Source organism: Syzygium oleosum, unplaced genomic scaffold, assembly GCF_021117445.2.
Source record: "Syzygium oleosum isolate NSW1041296 unplaced genomic scaffold, Sole_v2.1 Sole_v2.25, whole genome shotgun sequence".
NCBI lineage: Eukaryota > Viridiplantae > Streptophyta > Magnoliopsida > Myrtales > Myrtaceae > Syzygium > Syzygium oleosum.
This window is the reverse complement of record NW_026607509.1, coordinates 4970689-4995252: the sequence shown is the minus strand read 5'-3', so window position 1 is coordinate 4995252 and position 24564 is coordinate 4970689. Positions and strand designations below refer to the sequence as shown.

At 41.2% G+C, this 24564-nt stretch overlaps 2 protein-coding genes and 1 long non-coding RNA gene across 4 annotated transcripts; 1 reads left to right on the top strand and 2 right to left on the bottom strand.

Moving 5' to 3' along the window:
- Positions 1-555: 555 nt before the first annotated feature.
- LOC115687611 (uncharacterized) lies at positions 556-2110 on the top strand. The gene is made up of 3 exons (XR_004006474.2): positions 556-660; positions 1218-1493; positions 1677-2110. It is a non-coding gene; the product is annotated as an uncharacterized LOC115687611 (long non-coding RNA).
- A 6397-nt stretch (positions 2111-8507) lies between these two features.
- On the bottom strand, positions 8508-13411 carry LOC115690978 (NO-associated protein 1, chloroplastic/mitochondrial). 2 transcript variants are annotated; one of them, XM_030617500.2, is made up of 13 exons: positions 12934-13411; positions 12502-12687; positions 12229-12315; positions 12062-12141; positions 11818-11899; positions 11512-11532; positions 11149-11194; positions 10580-10698; positions 10340-10453; positions 10169-10249; positions 9980-10069; positions 9431-9540; positions 8508-9208 (listed from the first exon to the last, which is right to left on the bottom strand). In XM_030617500.2, exons 1-13 carry the CDS (start codon positions 13321-13323, stop codon positions 8959-8961), a joined length of 1656 nt encoding a protein of 551 aa, XP_030473360.2. In that variant the 5' UTR covers positions 13324-13411; the 3' UTR covers positions 8508-8958. The 2 variants fall into 2 exon arrangements, with proteins under 2 accessions (XP_030473360.2, XP_030473358.2); XM_030617498.2 differs by having other exon boundaries at positions 10169-10453.
- A 982-nt stretch (positions 13412-14393) lies between these two features.
- Positions 14394-20562, bottom strand: LOC115690936 (conserved oligomeric Golgi complex subunit 7). Its single transcript, XM_030617439.2, has 10 exons — positions 20157-20562; positions 19686-19775; positions 19482-19601; positions 19239-19340; positions 18832-19112; positions 18101-18246; positions 17584-17782; positions 16005-16686; positions 15425-15757; positions 14394-14947 (listed from the first exon to the last, which is right to left on the bottom strand). The coding sequence occupies exons 1-10, from the start codon at positions 20439-20441 to the stop codon at positions 14669-14671; spliced, it is 2517 nt and encodes an 838-aa protein (XP_030473299.2). The 5' UTR covers positions 20442-20562; the 3' UTR covers positions 14394-14668.
- Positions 20563-24564: the final 4002 nt, after the last annotated feature.

The following is a 24564-nucleotide window of genomic DNA, read 5'->3' as shown; positions in this document are numbered from 1 at the left end:
AAGATGATTATGGGTTTGGGTTCAGTGCAATGGAAATTGAGACTTTAGTTCGATATCAGTTACCGGTGATTGTGATTGTTTTCAATAATGACAGTAATCCTACAAAATCTCACATGATATTAAAGCTGAGAGAAAATATTAGGTGGTCCGGGACCGCCAAGTCAGCATGATCCCGGACCACTCATGAAGCGCCACGTAAACCGCATGACGCTTGTGGTGCCGGCTCGCCCGGATAGAAATTTTGCACAAAAAAATAATATTCATTCTCTCTCGTTAGCCCCGCACGCTATCCCCCTCTCTATCTCTCCTCTGCACGCATTTATTTCTTCTCTCTTTTCTTCTACTTCGTTTTCGCATTGAAGAAGAAAACCCACCGCACTTTCCTCTTTCGCTTTCAAATTTATTTTGAATTTCTGCGATTTCGCTCTCAAATTTCGCATGGCTTCCTGGTTGCTCCGACCCTGCTCCAACGAAGCCAAGGTTTGGGTCCCTCGTCCTCGCTCTTTGCTCCGGCGCTCGCTCCGTCTCTGCTCCGCGCTCGGTCCGTCGCTCGCTCGCTGCTCTTTCGCTCGCTCCGTCTCTGTTCCGGCGCAGCTTTCCTTCGCCCATTAATCTGCTGGGGCGGCCGAGATCTAGGGATCCCATTTTGACTTCATTCCGGTAGGGACGATGAAACTTGCATTACTCTGACTGTTTTCTTGGTTCTACATCTCTGCCATGCCCAATCAAACACTGAGATATATTGGAAGTCTTGATTTCTTTTACCCTTTTTTTCAATCCTTTTAAGATGGAAAAATTTAATTCTGAGTTGATTGAATTTGAACTTGTTATGGCTGTATGTCGCTGGACAAGTGTGTTTTGATGGTCTCTTTCAAGTCTTGGTGTGCGTTCGAGTTTTTAATTGCTCGAACGTCTACTGCGCACCATGTGTTTGACAGAATGTTTGGACCAAGGTCCGATTTTTAGTCGCTTCGAATGAGTGGTGATCGGGTTCGCTTAATGATCTTTCACTAACGTTTTTTGTCACCGTGGTTCAATATGCTTTTTTTATCCTTTTAGAGTCTTGACCGGTGCCTCCACATGAACCGGGGACTCTTGAATACTGATTTCTTGCGATACTTGACTGCACTACTGCACTTGACTGGTATTCCATTTTGTATGTTACGCATCATTCTGGAGTCATAATGGAGGGTGGGCGGTGGTCCGGTGAATTGCAGGTGGTAGACAGTGGTGAAATTTCGCATAGTGCTTGAGATGTTGGTCCAGAACTCCCAGTAGTTCTGGCCTGGCACTTCTGGACGAACATGTAGGGATGAGCTCAACTATAGTTCCTGACCAGCATCATCAGTCGAGCAGCCGATCCAGCCTCGGTTCTGATGGGGCTGCATCTCCTTATGCAGGAAGCGAAAATAGCCATTTTCGTAGAGCAAAAGAAGAATTGCAATCAATGGTCAAAAGCCATTTGAAAAGCCTTTCGAGAGAAATTGATTTAGGTATGCGAGTTATATATATGTTCTACTAGATTTTTGGTCCTATTATTATACATTTTATGCTCTAGAATCCCGTGCTTGTTCTCTTTATGATGCTTTCTTTCAAGTGCTTATTGCATTTGTTTTTTCCTGGGTGCGCAAGGTGCCTTGCATGTGGTGAACTTATCGATATAATCGTCGACGCAGGTCATGGTGAGTTTAAGGAAATAGCGAGGTGTTCCACTCATATTGTGTTGCTTGCTTGCGGCCTTGAGCACAGGAGGAGCGAGGTCTACACTATCCCTTCGCCATCCTTTTGTTCCCACATAGACAAAATTGCAACTGGACAAACAAGTATGATGAGAGGAGTTTGCTCAACATGTTTTGATGTTTTCGTCAGATATGTAACCGAAAACATAATGTACACAAGACTACCACCGCATTGGCTAAGTTTAGGTCTTTACGAATTGATAAACATGGGCTGCCATTTTTTGCACGTCCATCCTTCTTTTTGGGGGGATTTAGATGAGAAGTAGGGGGATTTTTGTCCATACTGATAACTGTTCGTGGTCCCAAGAGGATCCATTTTTCTTTGATTACATCGATGATATTTATTTTTTGGTTGAAGGGGTCCTATTTTTGGAAGAGGTGGATTAATCAATCTCAATAGTACTTCCTTTTTCTTCCCCGGCGGTTCTCCTCTCTCCTGTCCATCTAATTCAATTGCATAGGAGTGGCTGACTCACTTCTCAGGGAGTAAATTCGGACTCGAACCTAGTTAGAAGTTTAAATGTGGCATGGAATGTTCTTGTTCCTATGCACTGTGATTTGGTCTTATTTTGGTCATTGGAAACAGAGGAAGATATAATCAAGCGAGACTAGCATTGACTGATAGATATCTTTTCACTTGAATGAATATAACAATGCCTAAATGCGATGCCTGATGCCATGAAAATCCTACCCCCACTCCATTCCTATTACTTCCAAGTCCTAACTACAGTAATATTTGGCGATTCTCACTCAATATTCCTTGCTTTTTTTACAGTGCTTTGATACGTTTATGAATAATACATGGTACATAGACGTAAAGAAAAGTTCTTCAATATCGTTACTTTTGAGAGGTCCAAGCATCACACAGGAGCTATGCACAACATTGTTTCCTCGGGTCAAAACCGAAGTCGACAAGCAAAGAATTACATTTTAGCATATAAGCCTTATTCCCTTGCTTCCTATTTTAATACATCAGCAAACAACACATTCACCCTAGGCCAACCATAAAGATTGTAGGGCTGGATTCTCGGTCACGTAAGCTCCAGATCACTCGCCATTCTGCACCTGCTCATAAATTATCGTCGATGACTTAAAGGCACTGATTTATCAATCAAGAAAGAAAAATCTGGAGATTCTAGAGATATCAATCAAAATCACGAGATGATTTATGAAGATGATAAAATCAAGTGATTGACAACTCTTGTAATATAATGATATTTTCATTTATTATTTTTCATTGTTGTATTGTTTCCTCACGAAGTGTAACATTTGTAATATCTATATATAATGGAAATCATCTCAACAATGGTACGTTGAGTTCAAGAATCAAACTCCTTTGTTCTTTTATGGTATCAAAGTATATCCTCAAAAGAAATTGATCCTTAACCATGGCTTCCACCAATCCTAAGTATCCATACCCCTCATCTTTGAACATTAGCAATTTTGTGTCACTGAAACTGACACAAACAAACTATTCTTATTGGAGAGCCCAGATGCTTGCACTAATTGAAAGTCAAGATCTAGTAGGATTCATTGATGGCGAGTACCCAATGCCGAGTCCAACAATAGCCACCCCCTCTAATTCTAGAAAAGAAGCTAGAGTCTCAGAGGAAGTGGCAAATCCAGATTTTTTACAATGGAGAAGGTCAGATCGCCTTCTGCGGGGATGGATCATTGCGACGTTCTCCAAAGAAGTTCTTGCTCAAGTAGTAGACTTGACGACATCTGCTGAGGTGTGGTTAGCTTTACAAAATATTTTTGCCAATGTATCTGAGGAATGTGAAGTTTCAATTTTTCTACAAATTCAAAAATGCCATAAAGATAATTTCTCATCTCTTCACGAAATTGCTTGATAAGTTTCGAAATTATCTCTATGGCACATATGTGAAATTGACTTGACTATACTTCATCAAAGTGGAATTCCTAAAAAATATTGGCTCGAAGGCTTCCAAATCGCAGTTTTTCTCTTGAATTGGCTTCCTACAAGGGTGTTGGGCATGAAATCACCCTATGAATTTTTATTTGGCAAAAAACCAGATTATAATTTTTGCGAGTTTTTGATTGTAGGTACTTTCCTTATCTTAGGGACTGCACAAAAAATAAGTTCGATGCTCGGTCGTTGCCATGCGTGTTTCTCAGCTATAGTGACCGCCATAAGGGATATCGATGTCTCTATCCTCCAACTGGTCGAATCTATACATCACGACATGTCGTTTTTTATGAGACAGTATTTCCTTATATCGTGCCCAACTCATTATTTCGGGATCAAAGTGATAAAACAAAGATATCTGAATTTATAAACTGGCCAAATCATGACATGATAACATCATACTCGGAAATTTCACCTTTGTACTTGCAAAAAGGTGCGTTGTCTGTTAAGTTTGATCAACTGCATGATGACTTATTAAATTCTGCTACCAATGATACTTCTCACGAAGACAACATTGAGGAAGGTGAAACACATGTTCATCAAAATCATGTTGAAATTGGTGACTCATCGAGTGCTCCGCTTGATTCTCCATGCAATTTGGAAAATAAAGATTCCTCTATGGATGTCCTTCATGATTCTTCAATAGCAAATTCATCCCCTCAAAATCATTCAATGAATACTCGAGCATGTGCTGGTATTGTGAAGCCTAATCCACAATATGCCAATTTACATATGATGGATTCTATACCGAAGGAGCCGAACAATGTACGTTATGCTTTGAAGCATCTAGGGTGGTCGGCAGCAATGAAAGAGGAACTCGAGGCACTACATCAAAATAAAACTTGGACTCTTGTTCCACGTCCTTCAATTACTAATGTTGTGGGATGCATATGGGTTTTTAAGTCTAAATTAAAGGCCAATGGGACATTAGAAAGATTAAAAGCAAGATTGGTCACCAAGGGATATACTCAAGTAGCAGGAGTAGATTTCCTTGAAACTTTCTCGCCAGTTGTTCAACCAGGAAGTATAAGAACGGTCCTCACCATTGCTACTGTTAAAGGTTGGCCCATCAAACAATTAGACGTTAAAAATGGCTTCTTACATGGTTTTCTATCGCAACTTGTTTATATGGAGCAACTGCCAGATTTTGAAGACAAAAATCACCCTTCTTATGTCTGCAAACGAGAGAGAGCTTTGTATGGTCTCAAGCAAGCACCGAGAGCATGGTTTGATCGCTTTAATTCATTTCTTTTGGCATCCAGTTTCTTTTGCAGCATTGCGGATCCTTCTTTATTTATTCAAAAATCAACCATGGCATTCTAGCTCTACTTTTATATGTAGATGACATGATTATTACTGGTGATGATCCAAAATTGCTTAATAAGTTCATCTCTACACTGAGTAGCGAATTCGCAATGAAGGATATGGGGCCGTTACACTATTTTCTAGGTTTGGAGGTTAGGATATTCTCTGGTGGCCTTTATTTGTGCCAACAACATTATGCTTTGTCAATTCTCAAACGTACACAAATGGAGGGCTACAAACCAGTTTCCACACCTACGGCCGCTAGTTCTCAATCTAGTTCGGATGCAAGATTATTTTCAGATCCTACACTATATCGAAGTATCGTCGGAGCTCTTCAATATCTTACGATTACACGGCCGGATATTTCACATGCAGTCAATTTTGTCTATCAATTCATGCATCAACCTACCGTGAGTCATTTTCAAATTGTGAAGTGCATTTTACGTTATGTCAGCGGCACAAAAGATCGAGGCATGCAAATCTTGTCCAAGTCAACCTTGGACTTGTATGCTTTTTGTGATGTAGATTGGGCAAGTTGTCACTTGACTCGACGATCGACTACTGGATTTTGTACTTTCTTAGGCAGCAACTGTATATCATGGAGTGCTAAAAAGCAACGAACAGTTGCTCGATCTAGTGCCGAGAAAGAGTATCGTGCAATGGCATCGACAGCAATAGAGATTACATGGATATCATTCCTTTTGAGAGACTTGGGTATTCATCTCTCTAGTCCACCAATATTATTTTGTGATAATCGGTGCACTTTACATGTCGATTAGTCCAGTGTTTCATGCAAGAACTAAACATATTGAATTAGATTATCATTACGTGCAAGAAAAGGTGGCTCTTGGAACACTTGTGACTCAGTATGTTCCGTTTGTGCATGAAATTGCTGATCTCTTCACAAAACCATTGTCTAGAAATGCATTTGGAAATTTATGTTGCAAATTGGGAATTTGGGATTCTCCTATTCCCAATTTGAGGGGGAGTAAAGGCACTGATTTATCAATCAAGGAAGAAGAATATGGAGATTCCAGAGATATCAATCAAAATCACGAGGTCATTCATGGAGACGGTAAAATCAAGTGATTGACAACTCTTGTAATATAATGATATTTTCGTTTATTATTTTCCATTGTTGTATTGTTTCCTTATGAAGTGTAACATTTGTAATATCTATATATAATGGAAATCATCTCAACAATGCTTGGCTGTGGCTGGCACCAACAAAAGGCGCATATTAGAAACAAGAACACCACCCTCACAAGATAAGTGATGAAACGTTCAACCAAAATGTTGAGATTGTTACGCTAAGGCCTCTAACAGCAAAACAAATTCACCACAGAATTCAGCCTATCTCTAACAGTAGTAAGAAATTGAAACATTCATGCTTTGCTTGTCATTAACACAAAAGATGCAGAGGGAAAAAAAAAAATCTCGTAGCAATACTCACCCGTACATGGCCATCAAAATGCTCACTCCAACCAGGCAAATGCTTTCTAGCATTTTTCTTCCAGGCTTGTTCAAATTGAGGCAGCTCATCTAGATAGTCATGAGCTATATGAATGAACCATTTTTGGGAATCCGGCATTTAACAAACAAGAAAATTCAATACCTTCATTTATGTTGTGCAGAGTCTGCATGGTATCCACCTTACCATCATAATTAAGCTTCCTAGTAATAGCATGGCCCTGCAGTAAGTAGTGCTTCGAGTGTTGGATGACCAACACCCCCATCAGAAGTGCTGGGGTGTTGGTCATCTCTCGAATATGCCCTTTACATAAACCATTCCCTTCTCACTGAGCTAAAGCTCCTTCCTCGTCTGCTCAACGATCTCCAATAGCGTCCTTCTTCCGCCACTATCATCTTTACCTTAATTTGCTCCTTCCTCGATGCCCGCATTCAATAGTGTGCTCCACCGCAAAATATCATATCAAGGTTCTGCATATTCACAGACGGTTTTTGTTCTTCAGAAATGAGGAACACTAGAAATCGGACTCTTCAAGGAAAAACAATCTTCACTTATGCTAAGGGGCTCAATGCAATGACCCAAAACCAGTTGTTACCAATGTCCGGAACAGTTTGTAAGAACAAGGCCAACGCTAGTGAGGCTAATGCAGGAGCAGAATGTCAGCAATGCCGCTTGCCCTTGGCTCGGAGTCATCATCCCTTCAAACCTTCAAACGAGAGCACAAAGCAAATTAACTAGCAGCCCTTTTAGAACAGAGCATCATGCTTGGGTTTGTTTTCATTTGCAGTAACAATGGTGGCAAAAAACCATAAGGGGACTCCCTCTCCCCTACCCCCCCATTTTGTAACGAACCCACCACCACCAAAGAGAAAAGTAAAAGAAAAAGACCAATCAAAACCGCTCAACGCGGGCACACAAAAAAATGGATCGACGAAGAATCCAGGCGCGAGGGAAGAGGAGAAGAGGGGAACCTTGCTTGTGGCTGGCGCCTTTCTCGACGGTATGGCACTGAGCAGAGAGCGAAAGATCGTCGGAGCAGCAACAACGCCACGGAGGGAGCGCCGGAGCAACCAGGAAGCCGAGCAAAATTTGAGAGCGAAATCGCATAGATTCAAAATAAATTTGAAAGCGAGAGAGGAAAGTGCGGTGGGTTTTCTTCTTCAATGCGAAAACGAAGGAGAAGATGAGAGAAGAAATAAATGCGTGCAGAAGAGAAAGAGAGAGGCGGGGGGCTAGCGTGGGCTAACGAGAGATAACGAAAATTATTTTTTTGTGCAAAATTTCCATCCAGGCGAGCCGGCCCCACAAGCGCCACGTGATTCACGAGTGGTCCGGGACCATGCTGACTTGACGATTCCGGACCACCTAATATTTTTTTCAGAACTGAAGATTCCAAGTTCAAATCTTTTCGGGCCCCATTTACCTCTCTAATTAAATATGTCCACGCTTAGTATTAGGCCAAAAAAAACCAAACTAAACGTGAAAGAGAGTGCTAAAATAATTAAATATTAAATCACGTCTTCATCTAACGGCTTAAGTTTTTAGAACAGTTGGCTGTAATTTCACAAAATTTCACATAAGTTAATCAAAGACACTATTAGTTGCCAAATCACTAACACTTAAAAAGGATTGAAATAAACAGTTTCATTATTGCGGGAATAACCTATTTTTCTTCTACCTCGTTTCTCTTGCATTGCACGAAGTGAAAAAAGCAGGTACGAAACTATTCATGCTTTTTACACTTCAGTTAAGCATATTGGCTAATACACAATGATCGCCCTTCGCACATTAGAAGCTCAAGAGAAGATATGCAAGTGAAAATATGATATCACCACGCAAGCTTATTGCCATTGGCTTCCTGAGGTAGGTTTATTCACCTACCCATTCTCTCGTGCTAGGGATGATTGCATAATCTAAGTGAGTCCTATTATAGTTTTGGAACACTCCAATCTGGAAATAACATTAGAAAGCCCTCATATACACCACTTTCACGTGATATAATAGAACTTATATATATATAGGCCCGAGACCCTAATCTAAATCCACGATGAAGGCGCAGCCGTCAATAAGAATCAAACACTGATTTTAATCAGAACTCAATAATTTGGCATTACATATCATCTGACAAGCGGCGCCGTTACTGTTTTAGCAAAAAAAAACGGCGCCGTTACTAATTTACACATCGATATGAACATGCAAAACAAACACTGTACTGCCATATCTGTAGGTATCATGAGAACTCAGCTCCGGGGTCAGGGGAAGACCTTCCAATATGTTCACGCCTTTGTCCCTATGACATTGAGAGGACCCGTGCCGAAACATCTTTAGCTCCATCGCTGAATGTAACATCAACTCTCGGTGTCTCTATACCACAAGCCCAGAAACTCCAAGATACCTACTGAAACCTGAGTCAGCTATGCACCTCACAAGAATGTGTTCAGGCAACAAGTTCCCGTTCCACTGTGAAGGCGTCCATCATCAATTATGTACAAGTAGTCACGGAAACTAAAGCATCAAAAGTTCCATTTTGGTCTCACTTCCTCTTCCTTCTCCGTCAGGTCTCGGTATTGATACCACTCTCCTCCAGCCTTGCCCACTGGCATAGGAGGTCTAACAAATATCTCAACAGGCCGGGGAACATGGACTGAAAAATGCAGTTCTTTGGGTGTTTCCTGGAAAGCTAACTCAGGATTTGCAAGTGACTTTTTCACTGGTTCAACACATATCCACCCAAGACCTGATATAGCCACATCACAAGCGGGCCTGACAAGCAATTAGGTAAATTTCAATAACCTTAAGTTTGAAACTAACAGCTAAAAATTTCAGCGACTTCTCACTGAGAGATGTCTCTCACAATTATAGTATCCCATACTTGCTGACAAGGATTTTAACATAAAAATAGTCATATGTACGATATAACCATTCTTAGTCCCACACAGGTATTTAGTCCCTACTTGAGCTCCACTAAATCTAAAGAACACACACCTGTCTATATCTTCGAACTTAATAAGCAACTGATGCTCTGTTTCGAGGCCTTTCCAGTTGCATGCTCTGTCTTTACCAGTTGGAGGAGTCAAGAGTAATCCGAGATTTTCCTGCAGTAATCAGTAAAATCATCCTCGTCGAGATTGCACGACATACGAGAAAACTGGCAAATGAATGCCCGAGATGGAGAACAAAAGAATTCTATCATCTAGGACTTCTCTACCGAGGTAGTAGTTCCAACCACTAAAAACATATTGTCATTTTATCTCAACATGCGGCTAAACATTGCAGCTTGTATGCAACATCAATGAGCAAATTGAATGAACCACTATAATTGACCACCACAGGCTACCATTTACAAAAGAAGTTTAATGGTCAGCTAGGCTGCACTAATTCAACAGAGCATCCCAAGACAGACTGCGCTACCTTTGCAGTCTAGAAGAAAACAATTGTAGTGAACAAAACAATAGCAACTAGAGTGAATTTTCCATAATAAATTAAATGAAGAAACAGAAGGACAACCATAAGAAAAATCACACGAAAAATTACCTGGTAAAACCTGTCTGCTTTGGCAGTGGGTACCATATGAATCTGTAAACCTCTGGGTCCATAAAATGTTAGATTTGTTTCTGGAAGAACCTAAACCAAACAAGAATGGATATAAGCCAAATCCAGATATTATTGCGCCAAACAATGGGGGTCGGGGTTAAATCGAATGAGAATAAATTAGATTGTCACCTTTAAAATGTCAATCCTAACAAGGCCTCCCCAAAATACCGAAAACCCATTTAAGGAACTGGGTTCAACACTGCTAGTCACCTGAGATACATCAGGGAGCACATCAGACATATAACAACGGATGCTATAGTCTGCCAATACAAATACAACCCAAGGAAAAAGAGTGTTTACCGGAAATGTTTGACCTCTAAGCCTATTTTGAGGAGCAAGAGAAGGAAGATCTTCGGCATGAACAATTGCCGCTTGCCTATGGTGGAGATGTACTCCAGGTGTGTCAAATAATTTCTGTGGAAAGATAAATTTAGCAGGGTCTTAGACACAGCCACACACCGACACACGCATCCATGGACGCAGAGAGAGATAGCGAGAGAGAGATATTCTACAGATAGCATACTAACAAATCTGGCATACCCCTCCCCCTAGGAAAGCCTCAATTTGAATTGGCCCTAAGGTTGTTCCAGGGACAGCAGATTCCACAGGTTTATATCTCGTAGCTGCTGCAGCAATAGGGTCTTTCTCTGCCATCAGCCCTGAAGTAAACATGAATAAACGGTTGGCAATAAGAAAAGAACTAAGAAAAATGACAATAAAGCTGATTAAAAAGACAAACATCAATATCATGAACAGGGACTGAATTATAAGTCCATGCACAAAGTATCATGTGCAAAAGGGTATCATAACATTGAAACACATATTAGGATCCTTGCAAGACAGGGAATGCCAGCAACAGAAAAGGACAACCGTCTAGCAGTACAATCCTTCAGAACAAATGCGTATTACCAGAGCACCAGCAATACACCTCACATTTTGCGACATCAACTCCTATATCAATCTACTATATGCCGAAAGCGCATGTAAATACAACAGAAAAAAATGCAATCAAAGCCACCCATAATTATTGTCGTCTTTGACAGTTAAATTACTTTGGAGATGATATATTTTTTGGAGGACTTATCCTGGTCAGCAGAGAAAGTACTTACTCAGTAAAGCACTGATAAATGCAGATTTGCCTACGTTGGCTGAACCCTGTATTCACAATCAAAATTAAACTGCCAAATAAGTACCTTCAAAGACTAGATCTCCTGTTAAGGAAAATTAAAAACCTATCGGCTAAATAGGTTCATGACACGTCAATTTAGATAATTTTACTGTTTTCATCCTCAAGTTTTCTTGTTGAACTCGAGAGTTAGGTAGGACATCAAAAAATTAAGAACAACATAAAATTACGGAGAAAATGTTGTTGACACACGTAGTATATTTTCTGTACCTACTACTAGTAAAGATATAGTTATCTGGAAAAATGGTTTCATTACTATGAACTTTGAACTCAGAAATTTACTGACCAGGATGTAAACGTCCCGTCCCTGCAATTGAGAATTAACATAAAGGAGTGAGAATCTAATATACAGATATACCGTGTTGCATAATCTAATATACAATAGTGTGAATGAATCTATGTACTTGAGCCAACTTAGAGGGAAAACTCTTTTTATATAGGCCACATATATAAGGGACTTAATTCCAGGGACAGAGTAAACTAGCAAGATCCAGGGTGCCAAGTTTATGCCACATCCAAACCTTAGCAATACTGCCATGTTCTGGATGCATATCCAACTTAAGTGAAAATTCGTTATGAGATAGATAAGCACCTTTTTCTCCTTTTGGATTTCCAAAATGACTCCAGCAATCCCAATCAATGACTTCGAACTAGTAAGATGGACGCTAAGAACGCTGCATGGCAAAAACACTCATAAGAAAGCTATTCACAACAGTGATTTCAGCATACATATCTCCAGCACTGAAATTCTAAGAAACTCAACCGAAAATGTTCTGTTCCATATTGGACCAGCACATCCACTTTCAATAGAAACTAAAGAGTAGCTTAGAACTTACTTGAGCTTTCTCTTTGTAGTAGCTTCAACAACCCAATCGCCAATACAGTTAAGATCGGACCCTCTAGGAAGTAGATCCACCTAGCAGAGTCAAAAACCGTCGACATGAGCAACTTAACCGGACTAATCATATATAACATAGCAAGAGCCGCATTATTGTTTTATCACCTTTGTTACAACCAATATGATGGGATTTGCACCAACAAGATCACGTACACGAGACAAAAAACTGCCGTTGAAGTCAACAATGTCAACCTGGGGCGATCAGCAGAAAGAAAAATTGCAGTTACCCACCCACCAACAATGTGCAATACTTTTGTCTCACTTGATTGGCTCAAGATTGACCAAACAAATCGAGCAGGAAAATCCCAGTTGTAAACAGGATTATTAGGACTATTTGTGGATCTCTTGGTTGAATTCTGTGAAATTGCCAGCACTTACCAATTTGACGATGAGGGCTTTCTCGTGACGCAAATGAGATAACTTGTCTCTCAGCTCTTCAGCAGTAACAAACTGCTTACCGCCAGAATAACCGCCATTTCCACCCACGGCGGTTATCATGTGGCCATGAGACAGGAGGCGGCACCTCCGGCAGAGCACCGTCCTAAGCTGGTGGTGTTTCTTCTTCTACAAAATCAAGCACAAGAAGTTCGCTCCAATCAAACCAAAGACCTTGGCACGGCATCTCGAGCAGCCAAATCCATACTTGAAAGTACGAGCATACTAAAGGCGAGTTGGAGAACTCATCCTTGCTCTGAAAAACTCAAATACTGCTCTCACTTCTCGAGCAGGCAAACAAGGCCCGATTGCCAATTTGACACGCTGCTCGTACATTAAACAAGCGGCTGCGTCCGTACAATTTGAAGCACGTACCAATTGGTAAGTGTCGGGGTCGATGTAACCAGGAGCATCCATTTCCGACGTCTGAAGCGGAGCTCCGCAACCGTAACAAGAAGCAACCGCGGAGCTGACCTTCGGGAGCTTCTCCCTCTTCATCTTCTTCGCGTCTTTCGGCTTCATCTCTTTCATCACGAGCTTCGCCGCCTCGACGGACCGCTGGCGGTGGAGGAAGTTGTCCCCGCGGGTCGGGGATGCGGCTCCGGTGCCGCCGGATTCGGATTCGGCTAGTTCGGGTGGGGATTTGCAGAGGATAGGACGAGGTGGCGGTGACTTGCGAGCGGTGAGGACTCTGGAATGGAGGTTGGTGAGGTGGCGAGGGAGAGGAAGAGGAGAGATGAATGCGGAGAGGATTTTGGGCGCCATTGATGAGAGCCGGAAGGTTTCTTTGGGTTCTGCAAAGCGTCAGGGGGGTTTATCGGCAGGAAAAAAGAAAAGGGAGGGGATTTAGCTTTTCCTTTTCAGAACGGGAACAATGATACAAATAGTCCCCCTAGTTTGACGCAACGTGTAACATGATAAATGAGCATTTAATATGTCCAATATTATCTCCGAATTTTTGCTTAATATGCAATATGATCCTTATTTATTCAATGTGATCTCTAAATTTTTGGTAACATGTTTAAGTTAGTCATTGAACTATATGAAAATGTTCCATGTCGTCCTTCCATTTATTCGAGTTCAAGAAAAATATTGAACATTTTCATATAGTTCAAAGACTAAATTAAACATGTATCAAAAGTTTATGGACCACATTGAACAAATTGAAAATTTAGGAGCGACATTACACATTAGGCTAAAGTTTAGGGACCACATCCCATATTGGATTAAAGTTCATGGATCATTTGTGTCATTTTTCCAGGAATTGGTATACAATGAGTTACCATAATGACCAAAATCTTACCAATCGAGGAAACTTTACGGACTTTAAGGTGGGATGCTATGCTACTATGGAAACTCTAGCAATCTGTGGACGTTGTAATTCATTGGAATTTCATTGACTTGTTATATTAGCTTATCCTAATTAAGGGGAAGTGTGATCGATGGTGTAATTAACTGAAAGTAGGAAATCAAGGTTGGATAAATTAGTCCCACAGTTCTGGTAATTCTTCAACATGTTTCAGTATGGTCATTTGAATTGTATTAGCCTTTTTCAGTATGGCTATTAGGAAATCCTTCATTGCGGTCAACTTATGATATTAGCCCCCATGCGTTCGAGCTTGGTGATCCCACTTCTCGCTTCTCCGAAGCAATACGCATAAAAACCGGCGGTTGCCAGTGAACTGGCTCGCGGATTCAAACCCATTTTGGTGGGGCACGGAATGCTAGAATTTGGTGCACAACAAGAAGAACTGTCGAAACTCTACAAACCTCAGAGTGCAGTTCATCCAAGAAAGCAGAAATCGAAGACGGCGCAGATGACGAACGAAAATAGCTTAAGGAGGAAAAACTAAAGAGTATCAACTAAGAATTTTGGGCCACTAATAGTAGAGTTCAGGAATCCCTGTGACTGAATAAACTGCATTCTAAATACAATCATGAATCTCGATGTACGCTCGGTAATTAACTAAATCTACCAAGAAATGTTTTGGTTTACAGCAAGACCTTCGTATGAAAAACAAAATTGAAAAGGAACATGGAAATGTTGGCTGCAGACTGTGACCCTGTTACACAAATGCCGCACTTACTGTATCAAAAATTTACTTTCAAACTAGTCCAAACTCACACGCCGCATTTTACATACAAGATTTGCTGTGGGAAGATCTAGCTGGTTTGCTGCATCCGATTTCACAAGGTCTTTCAACTGATCTCTTGGGGTTGAAAAACACGTCTGGAAAGTAGCGAGCACAGCAGGTACTGGCATTGATAAGGCAGAAAGCACATTACTTAAGTACTCGATGTCAACTGACAGCTGTTGTGCTCCGCGATCTGTCATATACTGTATTCCTCGCAACTGCTCCATGAAAAGGGCTGTGGCACCTTCAGCAACCTTCCGACAACAAACAACAAGGGTTCAGAAAGGGTTGACTCATAGCTAATTGTTAGGCTTAGTTATTTTCTACAAGGGGATAAATAATGAGAGAAAAGTGAGTCCAAGTCAGGGTTCTCAATCAGAACCACTTAAGTCAGGCCTTCCAATTCCTAGTGAAGAAGCCTGGACAGACTTTTCATTTACTCCATAACCAAGTGAAAACCAAGTTATAGCAAAATGCTGAACCGCAATTCAAGTCGCCTAGGGTTTATCCCCTAAAAAAAGGGAAGCATCAAATCTCCAACTTTGTTATTTTGAAACCAATCAAATGGCCTAACTTTCAACCAAAATTAAAAAAAATGGCCTATCTGATGTCCCAACAGCACTTAGGTATCGATCCCTTGTTAATGTCCAAAACCCAGCTCCCTGTTCTATTTAACTAGTCAAGGATTCTTCGTAACCAGAATAAAAATGAAAAGACTTTGCGTGAATCACCTTGAACATCCATTCAGTTGCGAAGAACTGCGCTTCATCATTGCCGGCATCACCGCTGGAGATGCCCTCCGCAAGTGGCTCCAACTGTTGGGGTAAAGTAAGAAGATATTCGCCAATACTTGTCACATAGGACTGTGGATACGAACTGAATGTTGGTAGGGGAAAAGCACTTGGTTCTTCAACTGAGGACCATACTGGCAGCCGAGACACATCATAGAGCCTTTGTCTCACTTTAGATATAAGGACGTCATAGACAAGTTCATTGACAGTGTCAGCAAATGCTGCAACTCTCTGAGATGCACGTGGAAGTGCATGGAACCGAGGATCTTTCAACTAAAAAGAAAAAAACAATTAAATCATTACGTCTGCGAAATCACATATAAAGATATCATCGATACCCTCTAGACGAAAGATATAAGGCGAACCAAAATATAAAAAATCAAAAGCTGCTACACCAAAATCAAGTGAAAAGAGAACACAAATTTATGGAAGCCAACACTAATCAATGGTCCAAATGTTGAATTGGAAATGTTAGTGGGTGAAGGAAAGAAATGTTGAGCCACAGACTAGGTTTATTTACCTGATCTAAAAGGTTGAAAAGTTTTCGTGCTTTTTCAGGAACATCAATGAGTCGTATGGCTGCAACATCAAAGGCAGCCCTACCAACCAAAGACCGTTCCTCATTCCCATCGTCACTAACCACATGTGACTGGTTATGGTCCAAACTTGAACCAAATACCGCAACAGACAAGCTAGTGCCCAGCCTAGCCAAAGTAGCTCTCAAGGAAGCTTCAAATACAGAAGATCTGCTTGTCAAACAATCTGCTACAGTGAGGATCTGCAAAGCTCCCTGGACAATGGACCACTCCTCCTCATTAGAGATTGTTTCTACCTTTCTTGCACTTTGAGTTGCCTCTTTTTTGTCCAACCCCATTTCTTTCTTTAAGCCACCCTCACCAGCAAGATCCACACCGCAGACGGCTCTTAATGATTTCAGTGTCTCTAGCAAAGAAGAAATGTATTGTAACATGATGTCATCAAGCGCAAGAATCAGTTCATCTGCCTCGGAACCACCAGTAAAGCTGATGCACCTTTCTACAGCTGCTTCAAGAACTACAATAACTTGGGCAATGGACTCCTCCATCCTCCTAACAGTCTCGCTGAGTTCAACTCCCTGGGCTCCAACACCACGAGCAACAGCTCCTCTTAAATCCACCGCAGAGATCTCATTGGCAAGTATAGCACGTTCTACCTGCCCATATCTGAAATGCAAGAACATCAGGTGAAAAATTAATATAGTCTATTGAGAACCAACAAGCAATTTGCCGACAGAAAAGCTTCATCTAGGAGAGAAGAGGCATATATGACAAAACATGGAGAGGCTTGAAATCCTTCTCTTTCTTCCTTTATTGATTTTGATGCATCTTGCCTATTGACTCGTTACTTGAAGAATAATGACACCGGATGCGAAATATTGGACAGCCTAAATTACAATGATCGTCACTAAACAACATGGACAGGATTATGACAGCAAGATTAGACCACCAAATATGACCATGTAGAGCTGGCTCCAAAAGTAAAAAGATCACTAGATCCAAATATTTCACGACTACTGTCACTAGAGTGTTAAAGTAAGATTTAACATAAGTAAGTCATGAATTACAAAGACAGGAAGTTACTGAGCTATGCATGCAAATGCAGAGATGGAGCTCATCTCAGAGTGGATAGTGTCGCATCGGGCTGTTCCTTCGCTGATGATGATAAAGTATCCTCATAATCTTAAAGCCACTCGTCATATTCCTTGCACAAGTCAAGGTGTGATGTGGACAGTATTATGTAAAAGTTATTCTTCAAAAATGGTGAAAAACTATCCTTGTACCTTTTAAAACCCTGTTCCTAAGTTTGAAAGGTCCAAAATAAATCCCGAAGTAGAATACTGACACGAGCAATCCTCAACATAAGTTTTATGAAATGACTGACTAGAATCCATACTTTAGAGCTGAACTCAACTTCTTCTGGAGATTCAATTGTATTAGTATCGGTCGAATTCAATACTACAAGGGAATTTCCTAAAACCCATAGTAAAAGCTCCTACACTACAGATATGTACTCTCAGAAAGAATATACAAAATACAACAGCCTTCAAATTAATTGCTTACTTTTGTTTAAATGACTCGTAAGGAAGGTAAACCGCCTTCAATGTATCCATCAGTACACGGAGATCCGACTCTGAAAACAGGTGCTGAATATTCCTCGCAAAAATCCCGGTTATATTGTGTAACTCAATCAGGGCCTCAAGATGCTTTGGTTGAATCTTTATAGCCTTTGGCATATCTCCAGACAATATATCTAACAAACCTGTGGTCAGAAAAAGGATAGAATAAATACAATGAGCAGAAAAAACAAAAACCTGGGGCAGAAGTAAAGGAACCAGAAATGTCAGTACAGAGTAGGTGTGACCATCCATGGGAAAGACTACCTCATCCTGGAAGTTCTATTTTTAAGAACAAACCAACAGCCCAAACACTCCATGCGTTGCACAAGACAAAAGAAAAAGACTTACAAGGAGTCATTACTTTTCTTTTCTTGTCTTGTCTCAAACTAAAATGAATCTTTATCACATAATGAAGACATAGACATGAATAACTCTGTCATGAATAAGCACAAAAAGGTTACCTTTTGCGAATGCTTTTGTCTCAGGAACAACATCTCCAGTTGCAAAGTTGATTCGAGATACGAAGCTTGCCCCCACAGCTGCCATTGTTTCCATTAGCAGCTTGGGAACGAGGCTCTTGTAATCACCAGGGAAAGCAAGCATACACCTGCACAACAGAGCGAAACTACTTGCTTAATATCCTAATATTGAAAATCAGTACTTCTTATGTTGCAATAAACAGAAAAAACTAGTCCATGATAAACCACCAGTTGACTGGTGACTGGTAGAGCCACATCGAACTATATTTTTTCTATTTTGTTTCGCTCCATGCCGCTTTGGAGTATTAACCAGATTACTTGAGATGGAGAACAATCCTACCACACAACTAAACAACCGACTGGAACAACATGTACTCAACAAGTGATCGTGTTTGAGCCCCAAAGCAGGGGAAAGAGCTAAATCAGATACGGAAAGAAAGGCTCTATCGAGTAGCAAAAATTTGTCTTGCATTCTCGAGCAGAGTAGAGAAAAATCTTACAGGGTAGCCTCCTGTACAAAGAAAGTGTATTGGCAGGAAAAAGAAAAAGCTTTACTTCAATAATTTATTAAGTGATTTGTGTAGTCGATATGTTTGCAAAAAATATAGAGTAAATGTTGTGTTATCGAAGCATTTTATAGATAAAATTTCAGTTTTCCCAAATGGTTCCTCGACAAGATGAATAAAAGTATAAATGTTGGATATGGATCATACCACTTCCATTCTTGCTCGAGATAAAGAAGCAATTCATCATAAAAGCTCGGCAACCAGCTGGAGAACGAAACTGTTCGAACACTCTGTTGGAAGTTGGTACTGCCGGACAGCCTTTCTGTCTCATTCTTATCATTTGCCATCTTACTGGCCTTTTGTTTGGAGTCAAAGTCTTCCCAAATCTTCTTTATGGGTTTCATATGAACTTTTGTATACTGAAGCTCTAAGGACTTAAATCTCCCAATGCGAATGAGGATCCCTCGCAAATCTTGAGCAACCTCAACCTATTAATCAATGTGAGCAAACTCTTTAGCGTAGGTACCTATATGTATTAAAAACACAAGGAGCTGCATGAAGTTGAAGTTATATAAAACAGCTCGAAAGTTAGATTAGTGCATAAGATATCTGACCTTGCGGTTTGACAACGCATCTGTCAGACGAGGCTGCACCATATTGTCCAGCCTATCTTCTAAAACCTCAAGTTGTTTCCTGACATTAGCAAATTCAGCCACCTGAAAAGAACAATCGGAACCAGACACGCTATCAAAACGGTTTCAATTTCCTCTAGATATAGAACTGTCGGCATTGTCAGAAATGGTCCTACCTCTCTCAATCTAAAACTAAAGAATTAGCATTGTTGGAAATTATCCTACCTCACCGACAGCGGACAAGCAATGTCTCATGTTAGCCAAAGTGTCTGCAGCTCGAGGTAGATCACCACTGGCGAACACATCCTCAACTGTAGAACTCAACTGAGTTAAACCAGCAGCATCCTGAAAAGAAAAAAACATGAGTTAGCGAAAAAACAGTAACATCCCCAGAAAACTTGCTATTTGAGAATCATCATATATCTCTACCTGCAACGTTTCGTATGCAGCTTCCATTCTCTGCTTGACGGTGTCAACTTTAGCAAGCGCAGCAATGGATTCGGCCGAAGATCCTTCTGCCTGTAGACCGAAAGCACGGAAAACATGTTGAAGTAATGCAGATACTGTTGGAAGTGTTGATGAACAATTATAGATATCGAGTATGCGCAAAGGCACTCCGGTTTCACTATAGCAACTAAGATCCTACAAGTCATTGCTGCAGCCTGCTAACATCAGCCACCGTTCTATAGTTAGGGACATAACTACCCGCTGAAGATAGCAAACAGGCACCGTAGAGAACCTTGAATCCAGAACTTCACTTACCCCCTTTCCGATATATCTCGAATCTCAAACCAATATAGTTGACTCACTGTATGATATCATTCTCGACTGCCTAGCAAAGGAACCTACATTGCACTCGAACGGATGCGAGAAGAGGCTGAGAGAAACGCTGACCTATACCTTCTTGAGCTTCTGGAGGATCCCGGAGACGGAGTGGCGGAGCGAGACGGCGTCGTCGCGGAGGCGGACGATGTCGCGGGTGGCGCGGGGCACGCGGAGGAGGGCGGCGGCGCTCTGCTCCTCGAGCGACGCCGCGATCTCCTCCGACGTCATCTGGAGCTTCATCTCCAGATCCACCAGGTGCTTCTCCAGCGAGTCCTGCGGGTGCCGGGCCTGGCACGCCGAGTTGATCCACCTCTTGGGATCGAACTTCTCGTCCGAGAAGGGACCGAGATCCAGCATCATCTCGACGGCGTGCCGATGCGAGCGCGAGCGCGACTGCTTCGATTCTGGAGCTCGGATCAAGAGGGCGACGATGGAGTTCGCAGAAATTTTGCCTCCCTGATCCGTGGGATTTTCTTGTGTGACTTAACAGGATTGCTGGTAAATGAAGAGGGTCATCGTTCGCAGCAAGCAAAATTTGATTTATGTAAATTAAGTCCTCTATTGAGCAGTTTTTTACAATTACATCCTTAGACTTTATTATGCAAATTTGATCATGTAACTTGCTTGATTTTTCCCTTTTTCAATTGTCACGACTTAATTATGTTATGATAATTCGATGTGCCTACTTTTGATATTATAAAAGAGAAGTAGAAAATTACATTTAAAATTTTTAAATTCACGAGAATTGAGGAAAAAAGAAGAAAAGTATGTTTTTCTATGACGTGCCTGCATGTTTCTTATTAAATTTGGAATGGGAAAATGGCTAGTTTTTTCTTTATTAGACTGAGTTTTGAAATATTAAAAAAATCAAATAAAGTCCAACTCAAACTAATAAGAGTGAAGCCTTCTCACCAAGATCGTAAAGACACATTTGTTGAATCATCCATTTCATCTATATAATCTATTGCTTCCGTAAAATAGTCATTTTGAATCTTTTATGAATTTTCATTGCATGGTATGCTCAAATTTCGCAAGATGGTTCTTCAACAAATTTCACTAGAGGTGATTGATCAGATAGTTTGGAAAATGCCTTTGATACTCAATCAAGCAAAGTCGGCATGCATATCTATAAGCCCTTATCTAGATACATTACAAAATGCCTATGATCCTTGTGGCTCTGGCCAGGTCTAGATGGATTTGTGAGCCGCCGAACCCATGATTAAGTCTAAACTACACACCACTTACTGATTTTCCGGCAAATGACACAAACCAACGAAATTGATAACTGAGGTTCTTATTTTTCTCCAATCCTATCATTGATTTTGAGATATTTGTAATCTTGCGCTTAACTTTATCTCAGAGAAGTTACGAACACTTTTATCCCCTCCTTTCCATTCTAATCTTTATTTGTCAATCAAATCTTAGTGACCGAGGATGCATCAAGTAAGCCCAATCTGAATGATGGGTCAAGCTATATTCCCGAAATACGGCACTCTTATATTTTTATATCATTGATTTTAAAAACAACAGATCTCAACCATTCAACAAATTTCAGTTTGAATGGTCATGATTTTTTATATTTCGATCAAATGATAGAAAATTTGTGAAGGCATGGTGGCCACAAGGGACCGTGGACCCACCCCTGAGTAAATACCTAATCGGGACAGTAATAACGTAGAACAAAAGTCATGAATCCTCGTGGATAATCACAAACTTTGGACGCGTACCTACATCAACCTGTATAGACAAATATCATTAGTCATGATAGTGAATGCAAACTTACTGACGGGACGCCAGAGAGACCGAAGGGCTCCGCCTGAGGTTCGGACGTGCCTGGGCTGTGCAAGGAGGACGTGAAGTTCAGCGTCGAGCGCAGCACTCTGGTCGTCCAAGGCGAAGGTGCAGGCGATGAAGAATAAGAATGGTCGGCAGAGAGTGGTGGGCTCAGGTGCGGGGCGAGTTGGGTTCGTCGTCCCCAGACCATGTGGATTTCAAGTAGAGTTGGGCTGACTCAGTTCGTGCTAGGCCTGTGAAACTTTTTGGTGGATTAGGCCCATCAGGTGAAGCTAAGCACTGTGGTCCTAGTGCAACCAAGTTTGTTTTTGTGGATATGTCAACTGTGGTTAGGTTAGGGACATGTTTTGGTTTACTGGGGGACTCACTTACTCCTGCATAATTTAGGGGAGTAAAAAACAAACGCAAACGACCCGAAAGTTTCCTATCGGTTGGATAATAGGTAAACAAACGGGGCATTGTACTCTGTGTCGGTTTGGGTTGGATACCCGAACCGAACCGAAACACATCAAACTGCACACTCTCTAACTCGAGGGATCATGAATCTCCTACCAGTTCTACAATCTTTCCCTGTGTTAATATGCTTAACCAATGCTTTTTGGGTGGTTTTCTTGATGAACAAAAACAAGAGGTCAAACTCGTATTTCTCTTCGACCAAAAAAAAAATAAAAACTCATATTTCTCACCACTTGCCATAGCCCATAGGCCATAGGTGATGGTTATGTGGCCGCTGGTTTCATGGCTGACATGTAATCCACCCCCTCTTGTGCGTATAGTTATTAATGCTGATTAATGCCGAAAGCGATGTGCCCGATCCAGCACATTCAACATAATAATGCTATTAAAATCTCAAGTCTTCACATAAATCGAGCATTATGATTAGAATAGAATTTAACACAAGCGCGCATTCTCAATTCTTAAATCCTCGACCGTTCAGCAATTTCGTGATTTCGCGAAAGTATAGTGTCCGGAGTTCGCTTTAAGCTCTGGATTCCACATACCCTTACATCAGCCAAACAAAAAAAGAGAGAGAATATATCTTTAGACTGCGGTTGTGCCGTGTTTACACATATCTATTGCTTTGCTTTGTAAAAAGTCTCGGGTTATCGGGACACGATGTGGAAATGGGGTTCACTGTCGTGAGCAGTTTCACCACACACATTAAAAGTCGACGATGTTTCATGTGGCGACGCGTCTTCACAGTAACATCGACGACAGTGATTCATCGTCGTCCCACCATCCACAAAAGGCTTTTTCTGGCTACCAAAAAGAGAACCGAGCCCCACCCCCACCCCCGGTACGTGCCGTTAAATCTGGACCAATAGAAGGTCGATTCCGAGGTCCAAATGCTCGAGATCCCTCTCGATGGACGGTCTCCGTCAATCATTAAAGACAGCAAAGCCAAAAGGATGCCGTCAATTCTGCAGCGGGGAACGCTGATGCCGACTCGCAATTAGTACACAGCCAAGAGCACTGTCGCCACGTGTGGCGAAGCGGTTCGCCGCCACGCCACTGGGCAGGAGGCAAGGGTCTCCGGATCTTCGTACGCCGAGGTGGACCGGTGGGGGGTGGGCCCCACGTGCTCGGAAAGGATACCATGCTAAGTTTTTTGGGCGCGGGGCAGTAGGGCGGTAGGGGGAATTATTTCCCAAAGGGGATATTCGAATATGCCTCTGCATCTCTCAAATTGAGCCGGCTGGCGAAATTACCCTTTAAGCCTGCCTGTGGGAGGTTTTGGGTCGAAATTGCCCCCCTTTGTCTACTCCATCTTAGAGTTTCTTTTTTTTTTTAAATGCCTTGAAGTCATCATATGATCCGAATATTTAAATACATTCGATCATCTTATCACAAGGCCAGAAATGTTATCTTAAAAATTCCGTTTATAAAAGTGATTCTGCTCTCTGGGTTTCTGTGAAGTTGAACGCTTCACGGCAAAGTTTGTCCTCGCGGGTGGAGTACGGTGGGACGCGTGCACTTCAACTAGGCAAACGGCCATTTCATTGTTTTTGAAGAAACTAGGAAAGGCAAATCGATTTTGGGATCATGTCGAATACGATGACATTTTATATTGTTTTCGCATTTGTTAAGAATTCCGCAGTCCATGCGAGGTCGTCAATTGTGAATGGAGCAGCCCAGCCCGTGGTGTAGTTGCCTCGTGATTTGATGGTTGAAAGATTGGGACGAGTTTCGTAATTTAAGGCCATAATTTATGGATTTTTTTTAAAGTGCATTTGGTATAAGTATTGTATTTATCTCTTGAATTAAAGATGTCGCATAAACTACCCTTTTCCATTTTTTTTTGGTCGAAAACTACCATTTTCTCTTTTTTTTAGTCGAAAACTACCGTGTTCTTGGCATCATCAATAATATCAATAATAATTTGTGCCTGCCATCGAAACGCCACGTGCCTAATGGACACTTCCGCTCGATCGTAACTATGAAATAAATTTCCTATTGTTCACGCAAGAAAGTGAATAGATTTCTCTACTTAGAATTGTATATTTAGTTGATACGACATTGTTTTATCGGCCTATACTATTTCTTTTTTTATGTATATGTCAATTGGGTAAAAGTTCTAAACATGTTCGAAGATAAATCGAGTCAAATACTAAGACAAGCTAAGAATGAAATCATGCTCGTTTGTTAGATTCTCAATGTGTTAAATCAGATGAGTGATGGCTATAATTTT

What these genes read in the sequence shown, in the direction of transcription:
- LOC115690936 (XM_030617439.2), bottom strand. Translation starts at nt 20,441, where the DNA reads ATGATGCTGGATCTCGGTCCCTTCTCGGACGAGAAGTTCGATCCCAAG. An exon ending in ATGCGTTGTCAAACCGCAAG is followed by an intron (nt 19,113 to 19,238) that starts GTCAGATATCTT and finishes ATTGATTAATAG; the next exon opens with GTTGAGGTTGCTCAAGATTT. An exon ending in TACGAGTCATTTAAACAAAA is followed by an intron (nt 16,687 to 17,583) that starts GTAAGCAATTAA and finishes CTTGCATTTCAG; the next exon opens with ATATGGGCAGGTAGAACGTG.
- LOC115690978 (XM_030617498.2), bottom strand. Translation starts at nt 13,323, where the DNA reads ATGGCGCCCAAAATCCTCTCCGCATTCATCTCTCCTCTTCCTCTCCCT. An exon ending in AAGCCCTCATCGTCAAATTG is followed by an intron (nt 12,316 to 12,501) that starts GTAAGTGCTGGC and finishes TGATCGCCCCAG; the next exon opens with GTTGACATTGTTGACTTCAA. An exon ending in AAGCAGACAGGTTTTACCAG is followed by an intron (nt 9,541 to 9,979) that starts GTAATTTTTCGT and finishes TGATTACTGCAG; the next exon opens with GAAAATCTCGGATTACTCTT.